At 51.4% G+C, this 22,488-nt stretch overlaps 2 protein-coding genes across 4 annotated transcripts in view; one reads left to right on the plus strand and one right to left on the minus strand.

Annotated features, from left to right (window-relative positions):
• Window positions 1–295: 295 nt before the first annotated feature.
• Window positions 296–7,513, minus strand: Cfap410 (cilia and flagella associated protein 410). The gene is made up of 7 exons (XM_059282247.1): window positions 7,358–7,513; window positions 6,296–6,314; window positions 5,491–5,537; window positions 4,149–4,378; window positions 3,070–3,241; window positions 2,332–2,407; window positions 296–1,524 (listed from the first exon to the last, which is right to left on the minus strand). The coding sequence occupies exons 1-7, from the start codon at window positions 7,432–7,434 to the stop codon at window positions 1,396–1,398; spliced, it is 750 nt and encodes a 249-aa protein (XP_059138230.1). The 5' UTR covers window positions 7,435–7,513; the 3' UTR covers window positions 296–1,395.
• Window positions 7,514–18,542: 11,029 nt separating this feature from the next.
• Window positions 18,543–22,488, plus strand: part of Trpm2 (transient receptor potential cation channel subfamily M member 2) — a 50,624-nt gene continuing 46,678 nt past the window's right edge. For 2 of the 3 annotated variants that reach the window (XM_059282028.1, XM_059282029.1), the window contains exons 1-3: window positions 18,543–18,772; window positions 19,332–19,337; window positions 19,536–19,624. In XM_059282028.1, the coding sequence (XP_059138011.1) occupies window positions 18,614–18,772; window positions 19,332–19,337; window positions 19,536–19,624 (254 nt within the window). In that variant the 5' untranslated portion in view covers window positions 18,543–18,613. The remainder of the gene's footprint in view (window positions 18,773–19,331; window positions 19,338–19,535; window positions 19,625–22,488) is intronic. The other variant, XM_059282027.1, reaches the window with a different exon arrangement.

Consider the following 22,488-nt stretch of genomic DNA (forward strand, 5'->3'; position numbering starts at 1 on the left):
TCTTGCTCAAGGGGTTACACCTGAAGTAGGGGTTCAAGGTCCCCTTGCTCAGCTCCAGGTAGGGCTACAAGCTGTGCTGTAGCATGTCCCCAGTCTGGGCAGAGGGCTGAAGGTGGGGATTAGGGATTGTGGTCTTATCACAACTGGTACAGTTTGTCCATCCCTGAGGTTTGCATGACTGTGCACAGGAAGAAGGAAAGCGAGGATGTTACAGGCATGGGGTGTGGTCCAGAGGACACCTGCTAGCATTTCCAGGTTTTTGTCCTGGAACAAAGAATTGGACTAGGGACACAGGTACTGATAGAAACAGTTTATTAAGAAAGTACTCCCAAGATTGGAAGCGGACCAGAGGTGGAGCAAGGTCAAGGGCCCAGTGGCCCAGAACCTTCAGCATTAAAACCCACACAGGTCACCTACAGGGCCAGCATTGCATGCAGTAGGTTTCTTGGGCCATGTCTATTTGTCCCATGGTGGTGGTAGTTCCAGACTTTGGCTCATTGTTTTACACATGCTAATCTTGATGCCTTTCTTGGCTCTATTTTCTCATGGCAGGTATAAGCCTACCCCAAGGCACCCCTGCCTGGTGGGTAAATTACAAACCTTATCCCAACTGTTCTAACAAGACAGCTTTATTTTTTTATTTTTTGGTTTTTCGAGACAGGGTTTCTTTGTGTAGCTTTGGCGCCTTTCCTGGATCTCACTCTGTAGACCAGGCTAGCCTCAAATTCACAGAGATCCGCCTGGCTCTGCCTCCCGAGTGCTTGGATTAAAGGCTTGCGTCACTACCGCCCGGCTTAAGACAGCTTTATTGATGGCATCTGACACCTCAGAATAATGAGCAACTCTGGATGTCCCCAACAGTTACTCTAACTAGGTGACATCCTTCTCCTAAAGAAGAAATAAAAAGGACAGTGTCCTGCCCATCCTTGTCCTGAGAGAAATCCATTCTCCTAGGCTATGGTGTCTAAAGACACCTGGGACATGGTGCCTTGTAAGACATCATTCCAGGCACCTCCCTGAGAATAGGCCTGACAGAGACACCAGGGCTCCCCCTAGCTCTGAGAAACAGCATGGACCTTGTGGTCAAGGCCTTGCCTGTCAGAGATGCTGGCTACCAGCCCAAAAAAAGTGCTTTATTGTAGGGTATGGCTCGTACAGTCTTCCCTTGAGGAAGGGTCAGGTAGTGCCCAGATCCTCAAGGCCTCAGCTGGTAAGTCTCAGGGACCATGCTGGTGGGCAGCAGCTCTGCCAGCCCTAGGCACAGGAGAGGGGTCTGCCCAGCTGGCAGCCACTGCTCCTGCACTGGGCTGGTGTCAGGAACCCAGAGGGAGGCTTTCCAGGTGGAGCGGTGTTTCCACAGGATATAACAGGGTCCAGATACTGGGGCACAGGAAGTCACTCCATGTCCTCCTGGGGCTCCAGCCTGTGCAGCGCCTGGAGCCGGCTGCCCACAGTCTGCTGGACAGCCTCTAGCCCCTCCGTGTCCAGCTCCCGCAGCAGCAGCAAGACGGCAGTCAGGATGTTCTGCGGACAGACAGGATGACCTAGAGCCTGGCCAGTGGCATCCTTTAGAGGGTGAACAGTCTCAGGGTGGGGCCTTCCAAGGCAGCAACATGGGGAGGTCGCGGCACAGACACTGGTGCACTGTTTCCCTATGCAGTTCCAGCCAGCCTTGGGTCTGTGCCCCAGCTTCAGATGGAGAAACTGGGCATAGAGGCTGGGGGCCAAGGGCAGCTCAGAGTGGTACCCTCTCATACAAAGCGGTGAGAAAGAGTGTTTCCAACCAAAGACAAAAGGACCTGGATGGCTGAGGGGCAGCACCTGTGGCTCATTGAGAAGAACAAGCCAGAAGTGGATAACTCACTTCAGCTTCTGACCCCTGACCTCTGCAGCACACAGGGCTTCTGCAAACCTCTATTTGTGTCCTTGTTCTACAGAGGCCGGCCCCAGGGCAACCAGCCAGAAGGTGGACCTTTCTCCGGGGCGGGTGTGCCTATTCTAGCTGCAGGCCAGAGGATGCCTGGTAGGCACCAGCAGACAAATGCCTCTGGCAATTCTCTGTGGAGCAAATGAGGACCTGGAGAGGGAAGGGAGCCTGTGGGCACAGACCAGCTCTTGGAATTGAGTTTGAAATGGGGACGGCAAGTGGAGGGAAGGAATCCTGAGGGGACAGTGACCTCGAGAGGTGGGGGGCTCCAATATGCTGGAGTGGGAAGCGGAAGTGAACCTCATGTACCCCCCTCTTCCTAAGAGCCTAGACCTGGCCCCTGTTATCTTCACCCCTTGGCGCCTGCCTTCTGCTGTCTGGAGGGAGGGGCAATGGTCACTCACCCTATTTTTGTGACTCCTCAAAGCATCCCTCTGTGAGAAGGAAGGAGACTGGTCTCCAGCAGTCTGGCCCTGGACTCTGCTGGGGAGAGGCAGACAGTGAGAGAGCGACACTCAGAGGGCTCTGGGCCCCTCCATCTGCATGTCAGATCCCACTAAGACACCAAGTCACGCCGGCAAGTGGTCCCAGCCCACAGCAGGAGACGGAAGGCAGGCACCCTCAACCTAGGCACTTTATAATGGCACGGGAGCCCGGTGTGCAGAGTAGGGGCCCAGAGCTACCGGGAGCAACTTCTCTGTGCCCAGGGCTCCCCACCTGCAATGCTTTCTACCCAGGGCCTCAGGGAGGGCACTGCCACAGAAGTGACCCTGCAGGGCATCAGAGCAGAGGAGTGGCCTGTGGGCCTTCCCACAAAGTTCATCTCCAGTGCTGTCCACAGACGGGAGACAGCGGGCTGCATCCACCATGTGGAACTCATCTGTGGCCCATCTAAAGAACCCACACCCTTCCTAACCAAGCAGTCACACCAAGCAGCAGAACGCCCACATTCAAGGCCACTCCAGCAGCACGACAGGTCATATGCTCCTTCTAGAAGCTTCTGCATCACCCTCCCTCCCCTGCCCAGCACTGTGTGCACAGGTTACTTGAGCTCACGCCCCTCCCAGAAGGAGACAGGAAGCCTCCCTCTCACGGCCTGAGGATGCCCCGGGACAGTGGGTCTTGCTCCCCTGCAGGCTCACTCTGTATCCTCCGTGTAGCTCAGCAGGCCCTGGCTGGCCTCAGTTGTAGAGCTGGCAGAGCTGAGGGTGTAGGAGGGCTTGGGACAGCCATTGCCTGCGTCCTCTCTGCCTGGGGCGGCAGTGATCTCGTCTCCCTCCATCAGTGCGCGAGTCAACTCTTCCTCCGTCACAGCTTAGGGAGGACAGAAAAGGTAAGGGTGTCAGGGGCCTGTCAGCTCCACGTAGCCCCGGCCTCCTGGGGGATTCAGCATGCCTGCTGCTGTGTGTACGAGGGCTGTACCTGGGAACAGTCAGTCCTGCCCCTTCTGATCCCCAATCCCGGAATGTGTGTGACACTTGGTAGAAGAGCAAGGGGTGCTTGTGAACCTCGGGTCCAGCAGCTTTTAAGAGCAAAGCCCCAAATTCAGATAAGTCTGTGTGGTGCCTGGGTTGAGCCTGGGCTTGCATATGCTAGCAGGTAGGTTCTCTGCCGTCAGACTACATTTCCAGTCCCTAAGACAAATTTTAAAAGGTATGGCTTTACATATTTACTTCACTCACTCTTGTTTAGTAAGTGTCTGGGAGAAAACAATGACATGCAACTGATGAGAATCAGAAACTGGCTGCTGAGAGCATAAACCTCTGGTGTCAGCAAGCTGGACCCTGCCAAGAGCCCGGAGCAGGGCTCTCCACCACGATAGAGGGGCATGCGGGCACAGCACAGGTGGGCATGGTGTGAGGGGCAGTCCTCCATATGGCTCCAGAGGCCTGGCTGCCAGTGCAGCTGAGCCCACCCCATGCTGCCCAGTCACCACACTACAAACCCTCACCACGGCATATGGATTTTCCTCCCGGAGGGAGGCAAAAGGAGGAGAGAATGTTGAGGCGCACAAGTCCAGGTGGGTTTAACAGACAGGAGCCCTGTGGGTACTACATGCTGCAAGGGGACATTCACAGAGGCTCTCCTGATGATACTATGTGATGGGCAGAAGCCCATTTCCTCAAGCTGGGAGTCGCAGAAGCCAGGGAGGAGGGGTGCCTGGGAAGGCCCTCAATGGGGACCTCCTCAGTAGCCAGTAGGTGGACGTGCCAGACTCTACCTTGGTTGTCTAGCTTCTGCAGGTGGGGTAGGTTGCGCAGCACAGTCATTCGGTAAAGGTGTGGGCTGGTGCCGCAGCACGGGTTCTCGGCCAGCCACAGCACCCTGAGGTGTGGTAGATCCTTTAGGTAGAACAGCTCATCCAGACTGGGGATACGGTTCCGCCTCAGGTACAGCTCACTCAGGCGTCGGCAGGCACGTACAGGTTCCAGGGTGGAGACACTGTTGACGCTGTGGGACCAGCACACTGTTAGGGACCCATACAGTCTGGACCTCCATGAGCCAGGGGCCTCTACCTGTGGGCCTGCCTCAGCCATGAGTTGCAGCAAAAGGTCTTAGCCTTAGAAATGGGTCAAGACCAAGTAAGTCGGGGTTGGGGAAGAGGTAGCGTTAGGAGGAGCCCTTTAACTGGAGAACCACGTGGGCAGTGCCTTGGCGTGGAGCTCTGCATTCACGTGGAAACACTCTGGCAGACAGGGTGCTTCACCCTCCTTTGTGCCCCCAAGGGACACACTTAGCCCTACAGCAGGAACTGGCTAAAACTCAGCATCAATGCCCACAAGCTCTACATCACACATAAATTAGCTCTGACAAACAGGATTTGAGGGTGACCCCCATCCTGTAGGAAAGGGATCGCAACACAGGAAGGGAAAAAACAGCATTCAGGAACTCCCAAAGTCCCTACCAACACCCCAAACGTTTACATTCTGTGTTCCACTCAACAGTAGCCAGAGCCTGGCCTGCTGAGCTAACCCTACCCATGCCCCTTCCCACAAGGCTGCTCTGATATGTTAACATGCTCTGGGGAAGGACGCCAGCACCATGTTGACATGTAGAAAGCTCCCACGCCAGCACCTGGCAGGCATCAGGGGCCGTAAGTGTCATCCCTATCTTGGGTCCCAGAATGGTCAGGGGAGAATTCGGGGATGGAGAATCTCCTACAAGTGATAGTCAGGAAGGCAGAGGAGGTAGGGCACGGGGAAGTTCTCGGGGACAGATGTGGCCACAGGGAGGACTGGCCTGGGTGGACTACTGCTCATTATTAGGAGGCCCGACTGAACACTGCTCCAAGTGCCCAGATTATCTCCTGGGGTGGGTGTGGGAGGGCAGGCAGAGTGGAGCCCCTAGGAGGCCCAGGCAGGTCCCCGAGAAAGCAGGAATGAGTGGCAGGAGGGCCGGGCTCTTGGAGTCCCGTTCCCCAATCCATTCGTCACCAGAAGCTGCCCTCTTAGACTGCGCTGGGAGTCTCCAGGTTTCCCGTTTTCCCTGGGTCCCACAGAAAGGACACGTAGCTCCCCATAGCTCCCATACCCCAGGACTACAGGGACACAGGGGTCGAGTACCTGAGTGTAATCACTTCCAGGCTGGGCATCTCCCGGCATATGGAAATCTAGGGAGGGAAGAGTAGAGCTGGTGAGTGGGCAACAGTGTCCCGTTGTCACTTCTCAGGTCAGGGGAGACATCTGTCCTGGGTCCTATCACCTGGACCAATGGGGCCAAGGGGTGAAGCCTTGTGCAACCAGAGCACTCAGAAGAATCAGCTATGCTGGTCTCTGTGGCCCAGCTTGCCCTCAAAGTGTTCTTCACTGGGGTGGTGTTTCTACCTGACAGATTAAGGACAGTACTAGAGACAGAAATCATTACATCCAATGCCATCAAAGGACATCTGGCCGGGGATCTTGGTTTCTTATGCTGCGACACAGAACCTCTTCTCTTGGTGTTCCTGAGGCACAAGGAAAGGATAGACACCTTCCCTGCCCATGGAGTCGAGTCCAAGTCAGACAGAACTGCAAGTAGGTTTTGGCTTCAACACTGTCATATCTGCAGATCAGACCTGGGCTGTGGGCTCTACAGTTCCAGCTTGGTACACTGTCTAGTCTCTGCCTGCCGTGTGTGTGTGTGTGTGTGTGTGTGTGTGTGTGTGTGTGTGTGTACATCCCAAAGCTGGGCCAACTGAGAGGAGGTCATGCAGAGAGTTTTGATGATGTCTTTGAGGAAAATCACCACCCGGACTCCTCCAAGAGCAGAGCTTTGACATGCAAGTGTCATGGCATTAAACTGATGGCCACAGTCCTGTAACTTTATCTATTCTTATGGGGAAGAGGCATCTGGGCATCTGGGAGGTGGTCGAATCAAGGCAGAACTTACATCTGTGAGCTGGCTGCCCCTGGGGAAGAAAAGACAGACGTACTTTAATCTCGTTGAATGGAAAGTATCAAAAATCCTCAGAGAAATGACAATTGCCTATAAATCTAAAGATTCTATGATCTGAAGGAACAGTAAGAAAGGCTGGCTACCCAGATAACAGGAAAGGTATCACAAATGATTAGGTAGATTTCTGACCACACTACACCGGTTGGTGCATGGGTCTGCGAGATACACAATCTACTCCTCTCCGGCGCCCATAGCAGAAAGTTGTTTCCTCTCACAGACAGGAACAAAGGGGTCTTTATGAGACACCAAGTTCAAAGGCTGATCATGCAACTTATGAAGCAAACTTCACAGGCCTGCAATGAAGCTGTTGTTTCTGCTTGCACAGAGAGGGAGCCCTGCCATGTTGGCTCAACAAAGAAAGGCATTATTGAAAACTCAGCACAGAGAGGGCCGTGGTTCAACACCAGATGTGCCAGGGCAGAGAAAGCCTTTTAATTAACAAAGTTCACTCCTTCCAGGAGCGTGTTGACGCCACTAGGGGCAAGGGGCTGTACTTGCTGTGTCTCTTTTAGATGCTCTGGCCACAGTGTCCCACCTGAGTCCCCAGAGAAACCTGTAGCTCTTCAAACCCAATAATGCAAACTCCTGGTCTTTCAGAAGCAGAAGCCCTGGTCTTTCAGTCTTAGCGTGACCCAACCATGCACCTGTGAGTGCATCCATCCTGTAACATCTAAGTTCCGGGCTGTCACTCAGACCGGGTCACCCTCTCTGGCATCTATCTAGTGATATGGAATCATGACTTTACGCCTCAGTTTTCTCTCCCCGTAGACACGCCACTAAGCACCTTTGTTTTCAGATACCAGACCCAGTTACAGAGGGTTGGTGAAAGTCCCTCGGCGAGACCAGAGGGAAATTCTAGCTGTCAGGGGAGGGCCACACCCCTCCGAGGCACTGGCCCCGGGGTGGGCCTGCAACCTGGCTAGCTTTGGGGCAGCAGGCGCCCCCTCCGTCACCCGGAGGCGGGACTCTCATCCCTCCCGCGCATGGCCGCCTCACCAGCAGTTGAGCTTCCGCACGCTGTGCAGCTCCGAAGCTTTGGCTCGGGACAGGACCATTTTTCGCGTTAGTTTCATGGTGGCTGCGGGGCCGCGGGCCCGGCCGCCCCCTTGCTGTACACTCCGCTAGTGGGCGAGGCCTTCGCCGCGGCGCGTCTCCAGGGGCGGGGCCCGAGTCTCCAGGGGCGGGGCCTGAGGCCCCATTGGCGGCCAGAAGAGAAGGCGGGACTGCGCGGGCGCAATGGGACGGCCCGGCTTCCGGGGCAGGAGGCTCCGCCCCGTTCTTTTGGCGGCGCGCCGGTCCTGCGCATGTGCGAGGCTCTTGACTTTGCTTCTTCTGGACCTCGGGTCGCGAGGAGGTTGGCTGTCTGCTAAAATCCAGGCTGCAAGGGTGTGAGATGGGCTGGCTAGGGTGAGAAAGGCGCGGGCGTGAGAGATTCGGGGCGCCCGGCAGGTCTCGAGGACATCGGGAAGGATGGAGCTGCGGTAGTGAAAGCCGGGCAGAATGGGGAAGGATGACGGAGTCCTCATGGGGGATTCCTGCAGAAACCCCTCCTGGACCGCTTGCTCCGGATCCTCATCCCTCCCAGGGATGAGGTCACCCTTGAGCCCTCGCCTATTTCTGCTCTAGCCCAAACCAAGGATTTGTGTTACAAAACAGCTAACGCACCACCAGGCGTTGGCTCGTGCTTGTAGTTGCTTCACTCAGAGGCTGAGGCAGGAGGATTGCCTGAGCCAAACAGTTCCTGGTCAGCCTGGGTTACAGAGTAAGACTTTTTCTTGAAAAAACAAAACCAGGAGGAGGCAGGAGGATCTTTGTGAGTTCGAGGCCAGCCTGGTCTACAGTGTGAATTCCAGGACAGTCAGGGCCATACCAGAGAAACCCTGTCTGGGAACGCCCCACTCCAAGCCAGAGGGGCGGAGCTGGGATTGAAGGAACCGTTCAGAACATCAGGCTGCTTTTTGGGCAACTCAGGTCTATTCCCATCACCCATCTGGCGGCTCACACCCTTCCGTGACTCTAGTTCCGGGAGATCAGACGCCCTCTTCTGGCCTCTGCGTGCACCGGACATCTCACTTGCAATGCACACAAAACATGCAGGAAAAAAAAAAAAATCTTTAAAAACAAAACCCAAACAGAAAATAGACTTTATGTTTTTTGAAAGTCTCCCAACCCTATGCCTGTGATCTGTCAGTGTGCATCTTAGGTAACCACAAATGATTTTGTTTTGTTCAAGGGAGCCTGGCGTTGAGTTTATTTTTAGGTTGAAAACTTCTACACCGTTTCCTGGCCTGCAGATTACACCAGGACAGTATTGGGGACCTCAGCCTCTTCAGAGGTGACAGGCTGTACTTGATGAAACTTTTCTAGGGCTGCCCTCTGACCTCTTCTTTCCCTCTGACCACCCTGGGCTGCTTTTACGAAGAACTGATTTAAGGGTGAAATGGTTCAGTAGGTAAAGACACTGAGTTTGGAAACAGCGTTTGTTCCCTGGAACCCGCAGTGGAAAGAGAGAACAGACTCCTGAGGTTGATTTATTCTCTGAATTACACGCGTGTCGTTTACCACTAGGAACAATAAGGCCTGAGCTGAAAGATACAGAGAGCAACTCAGCCTAGCCAATGTGGTGGGGAGGTTTTTATAGACTCCGTTTAGCTGAGCGTAGGTCCTCTGGCCACTCCAGCGGGGGCCATCCAAGAAGGACATGGATGATAGAAAAGTGGCTGGAGAAGATATTTGGGGCCAAGACACGGAGCAGGAGTGTCTGACAGGAGGAGGTAGGCATCTCCTACTCCCCTTTCTGTCCTGGGAGAGACCTTGGCCTGTGGTGGAGTTGTATCACATTGTACCAAACGCTGGTGAGCCAAAGGCTGATGGGAAAATGTGGAGTTGCTACCCTGTTCAGCTTGGGGTTGACTACCCTAGTTCTTTCCTTTTTTACCTAGACAGGAGTGGCCAAGGTGCAGGGGTGGTGCAGGCAGAGAGTGAGGCGGGTCAGGCTGTGGGCAGCCCCTGGTTCTGCAGCTTTTCCAGTCTCGGTATCTGGTCCTTGACCATTGCTGTCCCCATTGAGACTTCCCTGCAAAGAGGCTATTCCCGGAGATTCTTGAGAGGGGAAGGGTCTGAGGAAAGAGGCCCTGCCGCATAGCCCTGCCACCGTGAAGGTCTGACTGAAGCAGTGGGGGGACCTTGGCTTTCAGGGCTGTGGCTTTTCCTGCCCTGAGTGTTAGATCTCATAGCCAGGATGAATGGGGTGCCTACTTAACATATCAAAGTGGATCTGGCCACCAGGTTCTCCCAGCATCCCTCAGTCCCTACCTGTTACAGGGTATGGCTGGCATACCCTGCCCCCTACCCTAAACTTCTCCAGCCCAGTTTAGGGGCTGCCCTTCCCTCAGCTCCCCTTCTCTATATAACCCAGCCTCTTTGGTTACCTGGCCTCTACTCTCTTGGCCAGTCTCTTGGCCCAAGCCACCTGTCTTGGTTGGTGGATCCTCTCTGACTTTCCCAGATGTCCCTGTCTCTGATTATGCTCTCCATTTTATCTACAATACACTTTCTCCTCCACCATACCTAGCCATACCTAGGGACAGTCATGTCCTTTTTTTTTTTTTTTTTTTTTTTTCATTCACCAAGGAGTCATGGGCAGCTGAGCTAGACTCAGCTTGAGTTCCTTGAGTTCCTGAAGCACCAAGCCGTCTCCCTGGAAGCACCTGCTTCTCTCAGGTTTCTCTGGCATCTCTGGTTTAGGAAGACAGGAGGAGAGGGAGGCCTGTCCTGCAGCCCCTGGGACTTCTGTAGATGGTGTCATATTTGGTGGCTGCTGGAGGACCTGCGGGTTAGCGGAAGCAACATATGTGATCTGGAAGATGGAGGAACAGCATCAATGGCCTCATGGGAAGGTCACTGTGGTGAGAGATGACAGAGTCTAATGGTAGTCCTTCTTACGCTGCAGCCAACAGTCTATGCTCATGGTCATCTTGCATGCACTCCCAGAAGCACCCTGGCACCACTTGGAGCAAACTCAGAGCAGAGCCCTTCTGTTCTCCCTCTCCGTCTGGCCCTGCATCTACAGAGGGGGGCACTTGGCTCCCCGGATCCTGAAAGCACCCTTGTCCCACTTCAGGAGGGCTGCTAAGGGGCTTCCCTGAACCCTGCAGCTTCTCTTCCGACTTCCACTTCCGTATGCTGTAACAACTGCATAAAGTTGGGTGCCTATAACAGGTCTCATTTCAAATGCAGAGGAGCGTGTTTTCCTGAAAGGAACCCCAACTCACTTAGTCCGAAACTGAAGCACTGCCTCCCATGTCTGAGAAACTTGAGTAGCAGCTTCTCACCTCTGGTCAACCCCAGCTCTCAGGACATGGCCTCCTCATCCTGTGTTCTACTGGCCTAAGACCGCTGCTGCGGTTGGCCTCTTGGTATGAAGTTGGCAGTCTCACGTCTGGCAGGAAGAGTGTTTTGCCCAGTTCCTCAAGCTCACACGTGGGGACTGGCCCTGTCTGGGTCATGTACTGTCCCTGAGTTGGCTGTCTATTTCCCCACCTGGAGTCTGTTGTCCTTCAGGGGGACTGCGCTGTTAGTGTCCTGCCGGTCCCACCCGACTATCAAACAGTCTTGAATGGAGGAGTGAGGGTTTGAGAAATTACAGATATGAAAAATAGAGACACAGACGATGTAAAAGAAAAAGACGGAGATACAGAATAGCATCGGGAGGACTCTGAGTCAATACCAGAGTCACCCTCAGTTTATTCCTCAGGACCTTTTTTTTTTTTTTTTTTTTTACCCAAAATGAGAGGCAAAAAGACCTTCCTCTCTCAAGGACAACATGGTTCAAATACAAACAAATGTAAACACCTCCTTAATTCTCAAGACACCTGGTAACCTCATCTTTGGCCAAACATCCTGTTATCCAGCCTTAGAGAGTAAAAACAAGCTTGGACTCTCTGACTTTGAGTGGAAATGGAAGTCAAGCCACAAGCTGGAGTCACTGTGGGCCCCTACAGTGTCCTGGCTGCCAGAAGAACAGGCCGCCGCCATCTTGGCTTGGCTGTGAACAGCGTGGCCCTTCTTTGTGCACCTGGTTGGGTTCCTCAGCACTGACCCTTCCTGCCGCTGGTGTTCTCTCTCGGTGGGGCCAGGGCTTGTTCTCTAGTGTTGTGTGACTCTTCCTAGGGAGACATAAGCAAACATTTATAGGGTAATGACAGTAGACAGAGAGACAATTCTCAGTCCAGCTTGATGAACCAATGAGTTTGTTGGGGTTCATTAGAGGGGCATGGGTGACCATTCACGAGAGCTGTACTCATCAAGCTTCCTGAACAAGTTTCAGGCAGAGAGTGGCGCTCAGAGAGTCTCCTCTCCTCAGCAATTGTAGCTGGCTATCTAACCTTGGGGAGGGGCCTTGTGAGTCCTGTAACTTTCTGAGCTTCCTGAGCCTTGTGGGTTTCCTTTGTTTTTTCAATCTTGTGAGACTCCCTCCTCCCTTAATGAGCAAAAACTTCAATTCAGAGGAAACAGCTACGGGGGTCCCCTTCTCCTGCCCCTGCAGAAGAGGAACATGGCTGTTGTCGAATGCCATCTTCATCAGACCAACTGTGCCTATTTGCAGGAGGCCAGTAGTAGTCTTGTTAACTACTGATGTTCTCTCATAGAAAGAGTGGGTGGGGAGGGTCACTGGGCCCTCACTTGAGAGTTTAGCCCCTCCTCCCAGCCATTTGTATCCAACTTTGCCCTAATGACATGAGGCCTTGTGGCCTTAGGATGTGAGGGACTATATAGACAGGGGAGGTTCGTGGAAGGGGCTCCATCTGTGAGCCTTTGGGGAAGCTATCATCAAGCGGAGTGAAGACATTACAATGTAGCTTCTTTGGTGTCCACCCCACGATCCCACCACTTATCTCTTACCTCTCTGTAAGTAATCCCAGCAATGCCATGGGTTCCCCCAGGTGAACTTTGGTGAAATTGTACTTGTGATTTGAAGTTAGGACTATACAGGGAGGGGGGTAACATTGTTTACATCTCCCTAGGGAAGGAATTCTCCATACAGTGCCCCTCCTGTCCAGCCCTGCTCCTTCTTCCTCTGTCTGAAAGCCCCACTTTGATATCTCCCAAAAGATGAAATTCGAGTCCTGGTAAGTTACCAACAGAGGCCAGCAGAGGGCATCGACCTCCAGGAACTGGAGTTACAGGTGCTCGTGAGCAGCCATGTGGGTCCTGGGAACTGAACTAGGGTCCTCTGCAAGAGCAATAAGTGCTCTTGCCAGCTCTCCAGCCCCACACAGCAACTCTTTTCCGAATCAGAGTTCATCTCCATTCTCAATGGTTATACGGGCCAGGTACCTCTTATGGTTTTAACCCACCGGAGGTCTTTTTGGTACTTAGAGCCAGGGTGCCAGGGACCACAGCTACTGGTGCTGGCTCCTGCTCTACAGTCCTTACTACGGTTCCACAGGACAGGTCCCCAAAGGGGACATCTGACAGCGCTCAGCTGCCTTGGCTGTTCTTCTCTCCTCCCGGGACCAGTTCAGAACTTGCTGTGGAAGCTTGGCCTTCCTGGCCTCTCCCAACCCCAGTGTGAGGTATTCATCTCAGAGGGGAGGCAGGTGCAGTGGACGACTGCACATGTGTCCCCTGCAGACCATGCAAAGCTCTGCATGTGCAGTTGTGAGTCTCACAAACAGCAAGGGATAACCTCATTTCATTATAGGCTGTGTGTTCAAGTCTCGTATCCATATGCTTTTTAAAGTTTTTTTTAAAAAGATTTTTGTTGAAAGACAGACCTTTTTGTTAGATTTTTATTTCTATTTTTAACTATGTGTATATGTGTGTGCCTATGTGTGGGTATGTGCTGTTGACGTTTACTGAAAATGTCGTGTGACCTTTTGGGCTCTGGGGTCAATCCAGCTCTCAGGATGATATTGTGCCTGTGTTAGCATTCAGCAGTATTGTAGTGAGTGGGGAGTTCCCAAGTGACACTGGCTGCTTTTCTTACAACTTCCTGTGTGCTTTCTCACCACTGAGTTTCACAAGCAGTCCTTTTGCTGAGATGTTTCTAGAGTGCAGAGGACCCGCTGTCTCCCTCGATGAAGAAAAGTGAGGATGTTCCCCACTCTCAAGCCTGATTATCATCTCCAACTCTGGCACTATTCCTGTTTTTCTTTTTCTTCTTCTTTTTTTTTTTTTTTGTAAATAAAGTTTTATTGGTACACAGCCATGCTCATCCACTTACACACCCCCTGGGGCTGCAATTCCTAACACAAAGGTGGCACTGGGACAGAGCAGCTACTGTACTCTAAGAGAAAGTGTGGTGCTCTGGGCTCAGACCTCTTCTTCCACAACCTTGCTTCCTCAGTTCTGCTTCCCACTTGTGACCTCCATGCAGAGAGCCATCGGATCACCACATTTCTGTGGTTTTTCCTTTTTGCTACCCAAGCAGGGGCTTTTTGTCTTGGGCATAATGTCCATGCCTTGAAAAAAAAAAAACTTTTTGTGCTGAATATCTCTTTCGTCAGACCTGAGGCGACTTTCTGGCGAGATCAGCACATGCTGCATCTGAGTTTTATGGATGGTGCCATCGTTTTTTATGGATGGATATTTCATAAATGCTGTTGTGATGGCATCTTGGAAGATGTGATATGGCCATCCTGTAACCTGTGGTTCTTCTCTAAAAGAAAAGGAGCCACTCAGGGCCACACAGCACGGACACTTCATGGGAGATGCATGGCTCACTGGCCATTTCACCTTAGATGATGTTCCCATAGGGACCCTGGGCTACTTGGAACCAGAGGCCAGTCTATTCATCAGCTGGCCGTGCTGCAATTACTGTCTTATGAAATATTAACTTGCCATCGTGATTTCAGTTAATGAGATGTCTTAGGGAAGAAGCATAGGTCCATGTGCTGCTGGTATGGGGGGTATACGTTTCCTTACTTGTTACCCTAGATCTGGGTATGTCTCCTGGGAGTGGTAGCTTGTCTTATAACCTACCACGCAGTGACCTATGGTTGCCAGGCACTGGGAACACAGCAGCGGGCAGGGAAGAGATCCGGGTGCCCGCACAGCATGCAGCCTGGCAGGGCAGTCACAGCACTGATAACCATGTGTACATTTGCCTGGCCCGGGACCCACCACCTCGCCGCTGCTCTGGAGGAGAGACAGCCTCTCCCATTGCGTTTATTTCTAATAACATGCCATAAAAGAGCTATAAAATGTTGTCCCTGCAAATAGTGTCTCTTTGCCATGGCTCCATCCAGACTGGGGTGGCTCTTCAGAGGGGGAGATGGTGGGCAACCTCAATGAGCCAGGCTGGTTGGCTCAACTCAAGTGGGGGAGTCACAGGGTAGTTGCAGAAGGACCTTCAATAGTACATGCTGAATCAGGATCTGGACAGGGAACTAGCACCCTGGGGAGGAGAGGAGGGAGGAAGCTGCTGGCCAGGCATGACTTCCTGGGCAGATCCCCCGTTATCTAGATCAGAGATCGTAGATCAATCCTCTTCACTTTCCTGGCACTGAGGCCAGGGGCTCAGGAGTTCTGCTGGGCATTGTCTACTGGTGTTGGGAATGGAGAAGGCAGAGTGTGATTTTGGGATGAAAGAATGGTTGAGGAAGTCACAGCCATCTTCTTAGGAGTCAGTGAAGTCCTTGTCACTTTCAGGAACCAGGTACAACACTTGCAGGATAACTGGGATGTGTGTGTGTTGTGGGGGTGGGGTGGGGTGCATCTTTGGGTTCTGGAACCAGCCTTGCTGCAGGCTCAATTTGGGATTGATCCTTTGGGTTCTTCCTGTCCCCTCTGTGGTGTGACACGTTTGGGGGATCCTGAGGCTGACGTTGCCCTCAGGTCCAACGTCACTCCCTGGGAATTGTTATTTGGCTTTGGGTGCTGCTGGTGTGAAAGTAGCTGGAGGGACTTCTAGCAGGAGGGTTCTGAGATAGGTGTATGTTGGATACTTAACTAGGCTCAAGTCCAAAGGGGCCCCTGACTCTCTGTCCCAGGCTGCCCTTGTGGTTCAGGGCTTGGAGACAAGGCTTTACGCTTTGCAAAGATCTGACCCTCAGCCCGTAAATGCCATTTTCTGAGCATCTGTCACTAGGTGTCCTGAGAAGGCTGACTGACCCGCAGGTGGAGCATCTCAGGGGGCCCAGCACATGCTTGGCTTCACGTTCTTGGTTGCCGCTGCCACGCAATCAGGCTGAATGACGCAGAGTGCAGGGCGGGCCACTCAGGCTGCGCCTAGCCTTGAGATGCGGGTCAGGGCTGCCGTCCTGCGCAGCTGCGCAGAGTGACGCTGGGGTGCACAGCCTCTGAGCAGGTACCCGGCGCTGGTGAAGGGGCGCTGACCCAAAATCTGGAGAGGAAATGCGGGTTCAGTCGGAGGAAGGGAGTGCTGGTTGCCGGGGCTCAGGCGGAATGCGGGGAGGGTGCTCCTCGGCACCGGGAGGGAATGCGTGATGCAGGGGCTCGGGTTGCTGTGTCCTTTGAGTGTGGCTTAAGAAAGTGCAAAGATTGAGTCTTGGACCCTGGTGCAAGCATGGGCTGGAATGCGGTCTGCTCTCTGGTGCAGAGATTTCGGCTTGGGTGGGGGGAGGGCGTGCCCTGGGATGGGACTTAAGTTGCGGTGTTGAGGGGCTGCAGGGTTTGACCTGCATCCAGGTACAAACTCTGGAGCTAGGACACGGCGGTGCAGGCTCAGTGTCAGCCGGTGTGATCTGTGCCCACACCGCGGTACGGCTCCTGGCTCTCGCTCTGGACCCTCACAGGGGACTGGGGCATTAGCTCCTGTGCCCTTTCCTGTGTCTAGTTGTCTATCTTAATCGAAGTGCTTTCCAGGCTGGTATGTCCCGGATGCCTGGGGAGCAAGCAGAGAACTAGCAGGAAACCTGAGTGCCATAGAGTTTACAGTGAGCAAGGTAGAGAAGGTACCACATGTCTTAGCCACCAGCCAGGTCTCATTCCGCCCCCCCCCCCACTCCCAGAAATAAAGTCCCTTATGTTTTCTGGTACATCTGTGCACTGGGGTGGGTGGCCAGACACACCCTGGGTCCGGAGGTCCTGAGCTCAAATGTCAGTTTGGAAGATGTTCCCAGAGTCCAGTTGCATTTGGCTATACATCCATTCCTAATGAGGGTTATCTCAGCAGTGGCTGGACTCAGTTGCTGTGAGGCTGTAGGGGAGGGTGTGCCACTGCTCCCCCTATGTCTGAGCCCCTTTTTTCTGTCTCTACTAGTGCCTGTGTGTAGAGCTCAGATTTGGAGGCTCATCCCACGTGGGGGTCCTGCTCTGTCCCAGCCTGCTTGCTACTTCAGGTAGACTAGACGACCCAGACAAATAGATTAATAGATGTCATGTTGTACATCCTGTATCCAGGGTATAGGTACTGCCAAGTCCTCTCTGTCTGTCTGTCTGTCTGTCCGTCCATTCATTCTTTTGCCTTTGGAGTGATCTGGACACACACCCCTATGCCAGTTGCTTGTGGAGATTTTTAGCTGTAAGCTAGTGTGGGAAAAGCTTCATGTAGGTGTCAGTGGCTGGGGAAGCCCCCTGGAGGCTAGACGGACCGAGTAAGGTCATTGTCAATCCTGGGTCTCAGAGCGCCTTTTACTCCTTTTGGGCAGAGGATGGGGAGGGAAAGAGGCTGAGCCAGGGTCACAGTATGACCTGAGGGCTGTTATGGGTCTAGGGGAGTGGGCACCTCAGGGCTGTTTGCAGCTGGATTTCCAGGACATCTGCAGAGACCCAGCGGCCATGCTGAGACAGCAGCTGTCTGAATGTGAATCTGGATTCAAGTACCTCGGAGTCCTTAGGACAGGAGAAGACATCAGACACTCCTGCTGTGTACTTATGCCTACTGTACTCCTGGCCTTTGGAGGGTAGGCTATCTCAGGGTAGCTGCCTCTAGTCTAGGTCTCTCCACGCTGTCTGCTGTATTGGCTTCTTTCCCTCTTCTGTCACCTGGGCTCCTTTGTTTCTCTGTAGATGGGAGGCAAGGTGGGTGGCTACTGAGCATACAAGACAAGACTCTGAAAAGTCGCCCAGGGACAGGCCATGTCCCGTACTCTCACATCTGTGCAAGAGGCTGCCTAGTACTCATCCTCACAACCTGAGGGTTGTGAGGCCCAGGGACAAAATGGGGGTGGGGTGGGCCAGAGCATCTGCCTGAAGCCAGCAACTGTAGCTACCGTTCAGCCCTAAGAGCCCCGAGGAGGGCAAGTTGACCGGCAACTAGGCAGAGAAATAGCCTGAGGACCTGGTGTGGAGAAGTGATGTTCAGTGCAGGGCGAGGCTGAGGTGTGTGGTTGGTTTTTGCCCCTTGGCAATCCTCTTTTATGCCTGCTGGAGTAGTGCAATGAAGGGCGATTAGCATCACAGGTCAGCGTTAGAGGGTGCATGTCAGGTCCAGGGAAGCCCTGCAGGACTGAATACCTTTTTGTTTGTTTGTTTTTTTTTTTTTTTTTTTTTTTTTTTGTTGAGACAGGGTTTCTGTGTAGCCCTGGCTGTACTGGAACTAACTAGCTTTGTAGACCAGGCTGGTCTCGAACTCACAGATCTGCCTGCCTCTGCCTCCCAAGTGCTGGGATTAGTGCTGGGATTAAAGGTGTGTGCCACTACGGATTTTCTTTAGCTGTTAACTGAGGAAAACCGGCAGCTTCTTGTGGCCTCGGCAAAACAGAGCCGGGGAGGAAGGGTTTGCGCCAGCAGGCTGGCTGTGGTTCACAGCTGGCGTCTCACAATGTAGCGTTACGGTACTTCCCAGAACCTACTTCGCGGGAAGTAGAGGTTTTCGTTTTCCTTTTGGAAAGTGAAAGAATCCAACTGATTTCTGTAACCATGAGATGCAGAACTATAGGTCACACACCAGGGCATGTGGTGGCCACAGGAATTTGCCTCCCTTCACTGGTCTGGGCGCTCCCCCAGGGAGCTGGTGAATGGCGGAGCTATGGAGACACCTGAGATTGCAACCGTTAGGGATAGACTCCCAGGGTCCTCAGATGCATGTGTGCCCGTAGACTGTCCAAGGTGACAGAACTCTGGATGACCAGACGGACGCAGGGGAAATAGACCAAGACGTCACAGAGGAAACAGGTGGGCGTGCCTCTTAGAACCACAGCCTCGTTTTTCCTCTTTCAGAGGCATTTCAGTACCTCTCTGTTGGGGTGTTTTTCCAGAACCCCCAGCCTCACAAATGAGAAAAGACTCTCCTGAAGGCATCTAGAGCTCTTCGCTCCTGGAGTGAATCTGGAATTGCGGAGGATGGAGTCCTTAGACCGGAGAAGAACTGGCTCTGAGCAAGAGGAGGGCTTTGGGGTGGAGGCCAGGAGGACCACTGATCTGGGTATGGTCCCCAATCTCCGGCGAAGCAATAGCAGCCTTCACAAGAGCAGGAGACTTCTGTGCCCCTTCATTGAGAAGGTAGGCTCCCTCTGGCTGGCCTGTTATATCCTGGGCCACAGAAGCAGTCCAATGGTTACCATTGGTTAGGTCGCCCTGGGCTAGTCCAGGTAGTCAATGGCCATAGGGTAGGCCCATCTCTTACCTGGGTCTGCCCACCTCAGGGCCTCCAACCCAGAAGTGCTCCCTGGGAGAGGAGAGGCGGGGATATGATAAAGCACCAGCCAGATTGCTTACTGAGTGTTGCCCTGCTACAGCTTTTCCCCTTTCTTCACCGTGTGGGAAATGGCCAGGTGGACAATGAGGCTTCCTGCCAGATGATGGAAGCCCTTGCTTTTCTTACCCTGTCCTACAATAACTCTAGTTCCCCTTTCTGTGGAGTCCAGGGGCATCACCTCAGGTCCCAGGCCAGTGTTGCCGAAAGCCCTTGAGTAATCATGTTGAAACATTTGAGTATGTGGTCAGACAGACAACAGGGTGTCTTCAAAGCCAGGTACCAGGTTTTTACCCTAGATGGTCTTTTCATATCATACCATCCCCAAGGAAAGCAATGTGGACATATAACCTGTAAAGTGCTGAGGACAAAGTATCCCCAAGAGAAAACAATTGTATAGTCTCATGCCTGTCTCTTGAGTACACACCCAGAGCCCAAGCAAGGGTGCTTTAAAGTTTTGAGGTGGCTTTGGGTTCCTCAGTGGAAGCTGGTCAGGGAGCAGACAGGTGTCTAAGGGAGGCCTGGGGGTATGTGGCTTCATAGTGTCAACATGCTCCTTTTTACTCCCAGCAAGAAAACCTCAGCTCATGGATTCCTGAAAACATCAAGAAGAAGGAATGTGTGTATTTTGTGGAAAGTTCCAAACTCTCTGATGCAGGGTAAGTGGCATGGTTTTGACTAAGGTCTCTGATCCATTTCTCTTGATAAAGTGTGAATGGCTGATCAGACCCACTTGTGCGGCCTCAGCCAGGGCCAGTAAAGGAGCATCTGGTGTTCATGCCAGGCTGAGAATCCCCAAGTCTCTCCATCTCATCTCAGGAGACACTTGGGGAACATGCCCAGTCCATCTCCTTCACGTCTGGGGGCATGAATTGTGCTTTGCAAATAGGTTGGCCTGTGGCAGAGGGCTGGATGACCTGTCCAGTGACCAGTGAATGGGGCTGTGCAGTGTTGCTGGAGAATTTTTCTCCAGCTCCCGCCACCAAGTCCCGCCAGTCCCAGAGCTCACTTATAAAATAAACACACAAACTCTTACATTATTTAAACTGCTTGGCCATTAGCTCAGGCCTATCATTGTCTAGCTCTCACTCTTATATTTAGCCCATTTCTATTAATCTTTACTTTGCCACATGGCTTGTGGCTTACCGGTACTTTACATCTTCCTTGTCCTGATGGCGGCTGTCAGAGTCTCTCCCTCCGCCTTCCACTTCCCAGAATTCTTTTCCTTGTCCCGCCTATACTTCCTGCCTAGCCAATGGCCAATCAGTGATTTATTTACTGACCAATCAGCAACACACTTGACATACAGACCATCCCACAGCACTTCCCCTTTTCTTTTCTTAAAAAGGAAGGTTTTAACTTTAACATAGTAAAATTATATATAACAAAACAATTATCAAGCAAGAATTACAGTTACAATATTAAAGAAGAGATCCTATCTATCTTTTATTTGTAAGTTTAAGGTTTTATATCTAACTTATCTTTTATTATAACTAAGGAAAATTGTAAGTATCTAGTCTTTAACCACATCAAAGACCTCAGAAGGATATATTATTATCTGAGAAATGGAGAAGGATATAAGCAACTTTTAGGAGTCTTGTAGGGTAGACAGAGACAGCTGGCAGCCTGGACAGTCATTCAAAGTTCTCTTGTAAAGTTGGGGCATCTGTCTTCAGCCCACAGGCCTAGAGTCTCTTATTCATTTTTCTCTGTGTTCTGTAGAATGTCTGGCAGTTTTTTCTGCAAAGCAGGAACCTGAAGGACCATTTTGTCAAGCAAAGTTCAGTGGTCACCTTTGTATGGGTCCTGCATGTCCAGTTGATCAGACAGTCCAGGCAAGAACAGTTTCTGGCCCAAATGGCTATTTTTGTCAAGGTGAAGATAAACTCCATATGGAGTGTCTTCGATGCCCATCCTCCTCTCTGAAGTAAATCGGTGCTGTCAGGAGCAGACATGTCTCACTGTCCAAAAAGTCTAAATTTTTAAAACATTTTAAATGCCATATTCTGTAGGTCTTTGAAGTGTTTGAAGACTACCTATCTATCTGAAATATAACTATGTATATCTAGAAGACTTAACTAACATGGCTACAAATATGATTATCATAGATGACTAACTATTAATCTTTTTTTAATTATCCATTACAATTTTAAATGAGTTACATAAACATAATACCTCAAACAAGAATAGAAATATATATACAGTATAACAAAATTAAGTTTAAATTTGTATCAATAAACTAAATCTATAGCAATGTAAAACATTTTAAACAAGTTGTTACTCTTTAAAAGTAGGTTTATTAATCTACCCTTTTATCCTATCATATCTAAACTATCCCCCTTTTTTTCTTTAGAAAGAGATTGTATTTATAATCAACCTGCTTTAAATAAAAATATTGGTTTTTGTCTGTCCCACACCAGAGGGCTCTTCTGATTTGGGACATAAGAATCTCTTAACCATTTTTTTTTTTTTTTTTGAGCAATATGTCTGGGTTTAGAGGGGGAGTGAGCCAATTCCATCTCTAAAGCCAGCTTGGTATATTTGGGAATTTGGGCGTAGCTTCTCTTACTACTTCCTGCTGGAGGGGGGCGCTGTATCTTCTGGAGACAGAAAGAAAATTTTAGGATCATGGAGTAGTCCGTGAGGCTGTATATCTGAGCCAGTTGATTTGAAACCATTCTGGATGTTGAATCATCTGGGCCATGGTGTCATTGGAGACCTTTCAGGGGGTCTTGGCTGGTCAAACCTGATGTATCTTAATCTGGAACAAATCCATAGTCTCTGGCTTTCTGTGGAAACAAAAGCAGAGACTCTTTTCCAAAGCAACATATCCTTATATCCAAATTTTGAAGTCAAGGTATCTTTAAAATATACATTTTGGCATAACTCAACAGCTTTTACAATCAAATGTTTTTCTGTAGTTATGAATATCAAAGAGAACATAATCCAGATTCTCTGTGTGGTAGTCATCTTTACGTGGCTTATTTTTTTATATTAGCTTGAGCCTATTACTTTTAAACTGCAGCCTTCTAAGCCTGAAACGGCGCAGTGGCTGCTGGCTCCGCCCATTTCAGCTTCCCAACATGGCGGCGGTCCGCTTTCCGCCAGCTCTGGGAGCCGTAACTCTCAGAAATAGTGGGTCTACATTTTTATCAAAGTAGCGTGTAGCCCAGAAACTTCTTTTTTTTTGTTTTGTACTAGCAAAGGCTAAATCCACCACATAGCTTAATGTGTTATTTGTAGAGGCCTCATTCCTACCATATTGCAGGTCGAGAGTGCACAGTAGGAACCCGCCAGTAGCTCAAACCGGCAGCTGCCGCTTATTTGAGAGAGACAATTAGGAAGCTGTTTTAGGTCCGTTTTAGAATCTTTTTTCTAAGTTTTTAGGTGGAAACTCTTGCCACCACGTTGGACGCCATTTGTTGCTGGAGAATTTTTCTCCAGCTCCCGCCACCAAGTCCCGCCAGTCCCAGAGCTCACTTATAAAATAAACACACAAACTCTTACATTATTTAAACTGCTT

Source organism: Peromyscus eremicus, chromosome 16_21 (genome assembly GCF_949786415.1).
Source record: "Peromyscus eremicus chromosome 16_21, PerEre_H2_v1, whole genome shotgun sequence".
NCBI lineage: Eukaryota > Metazoa > Chordata > Mammalia > Rodentia > Cricetidae > Peromyscus > Peromyscus eremicus.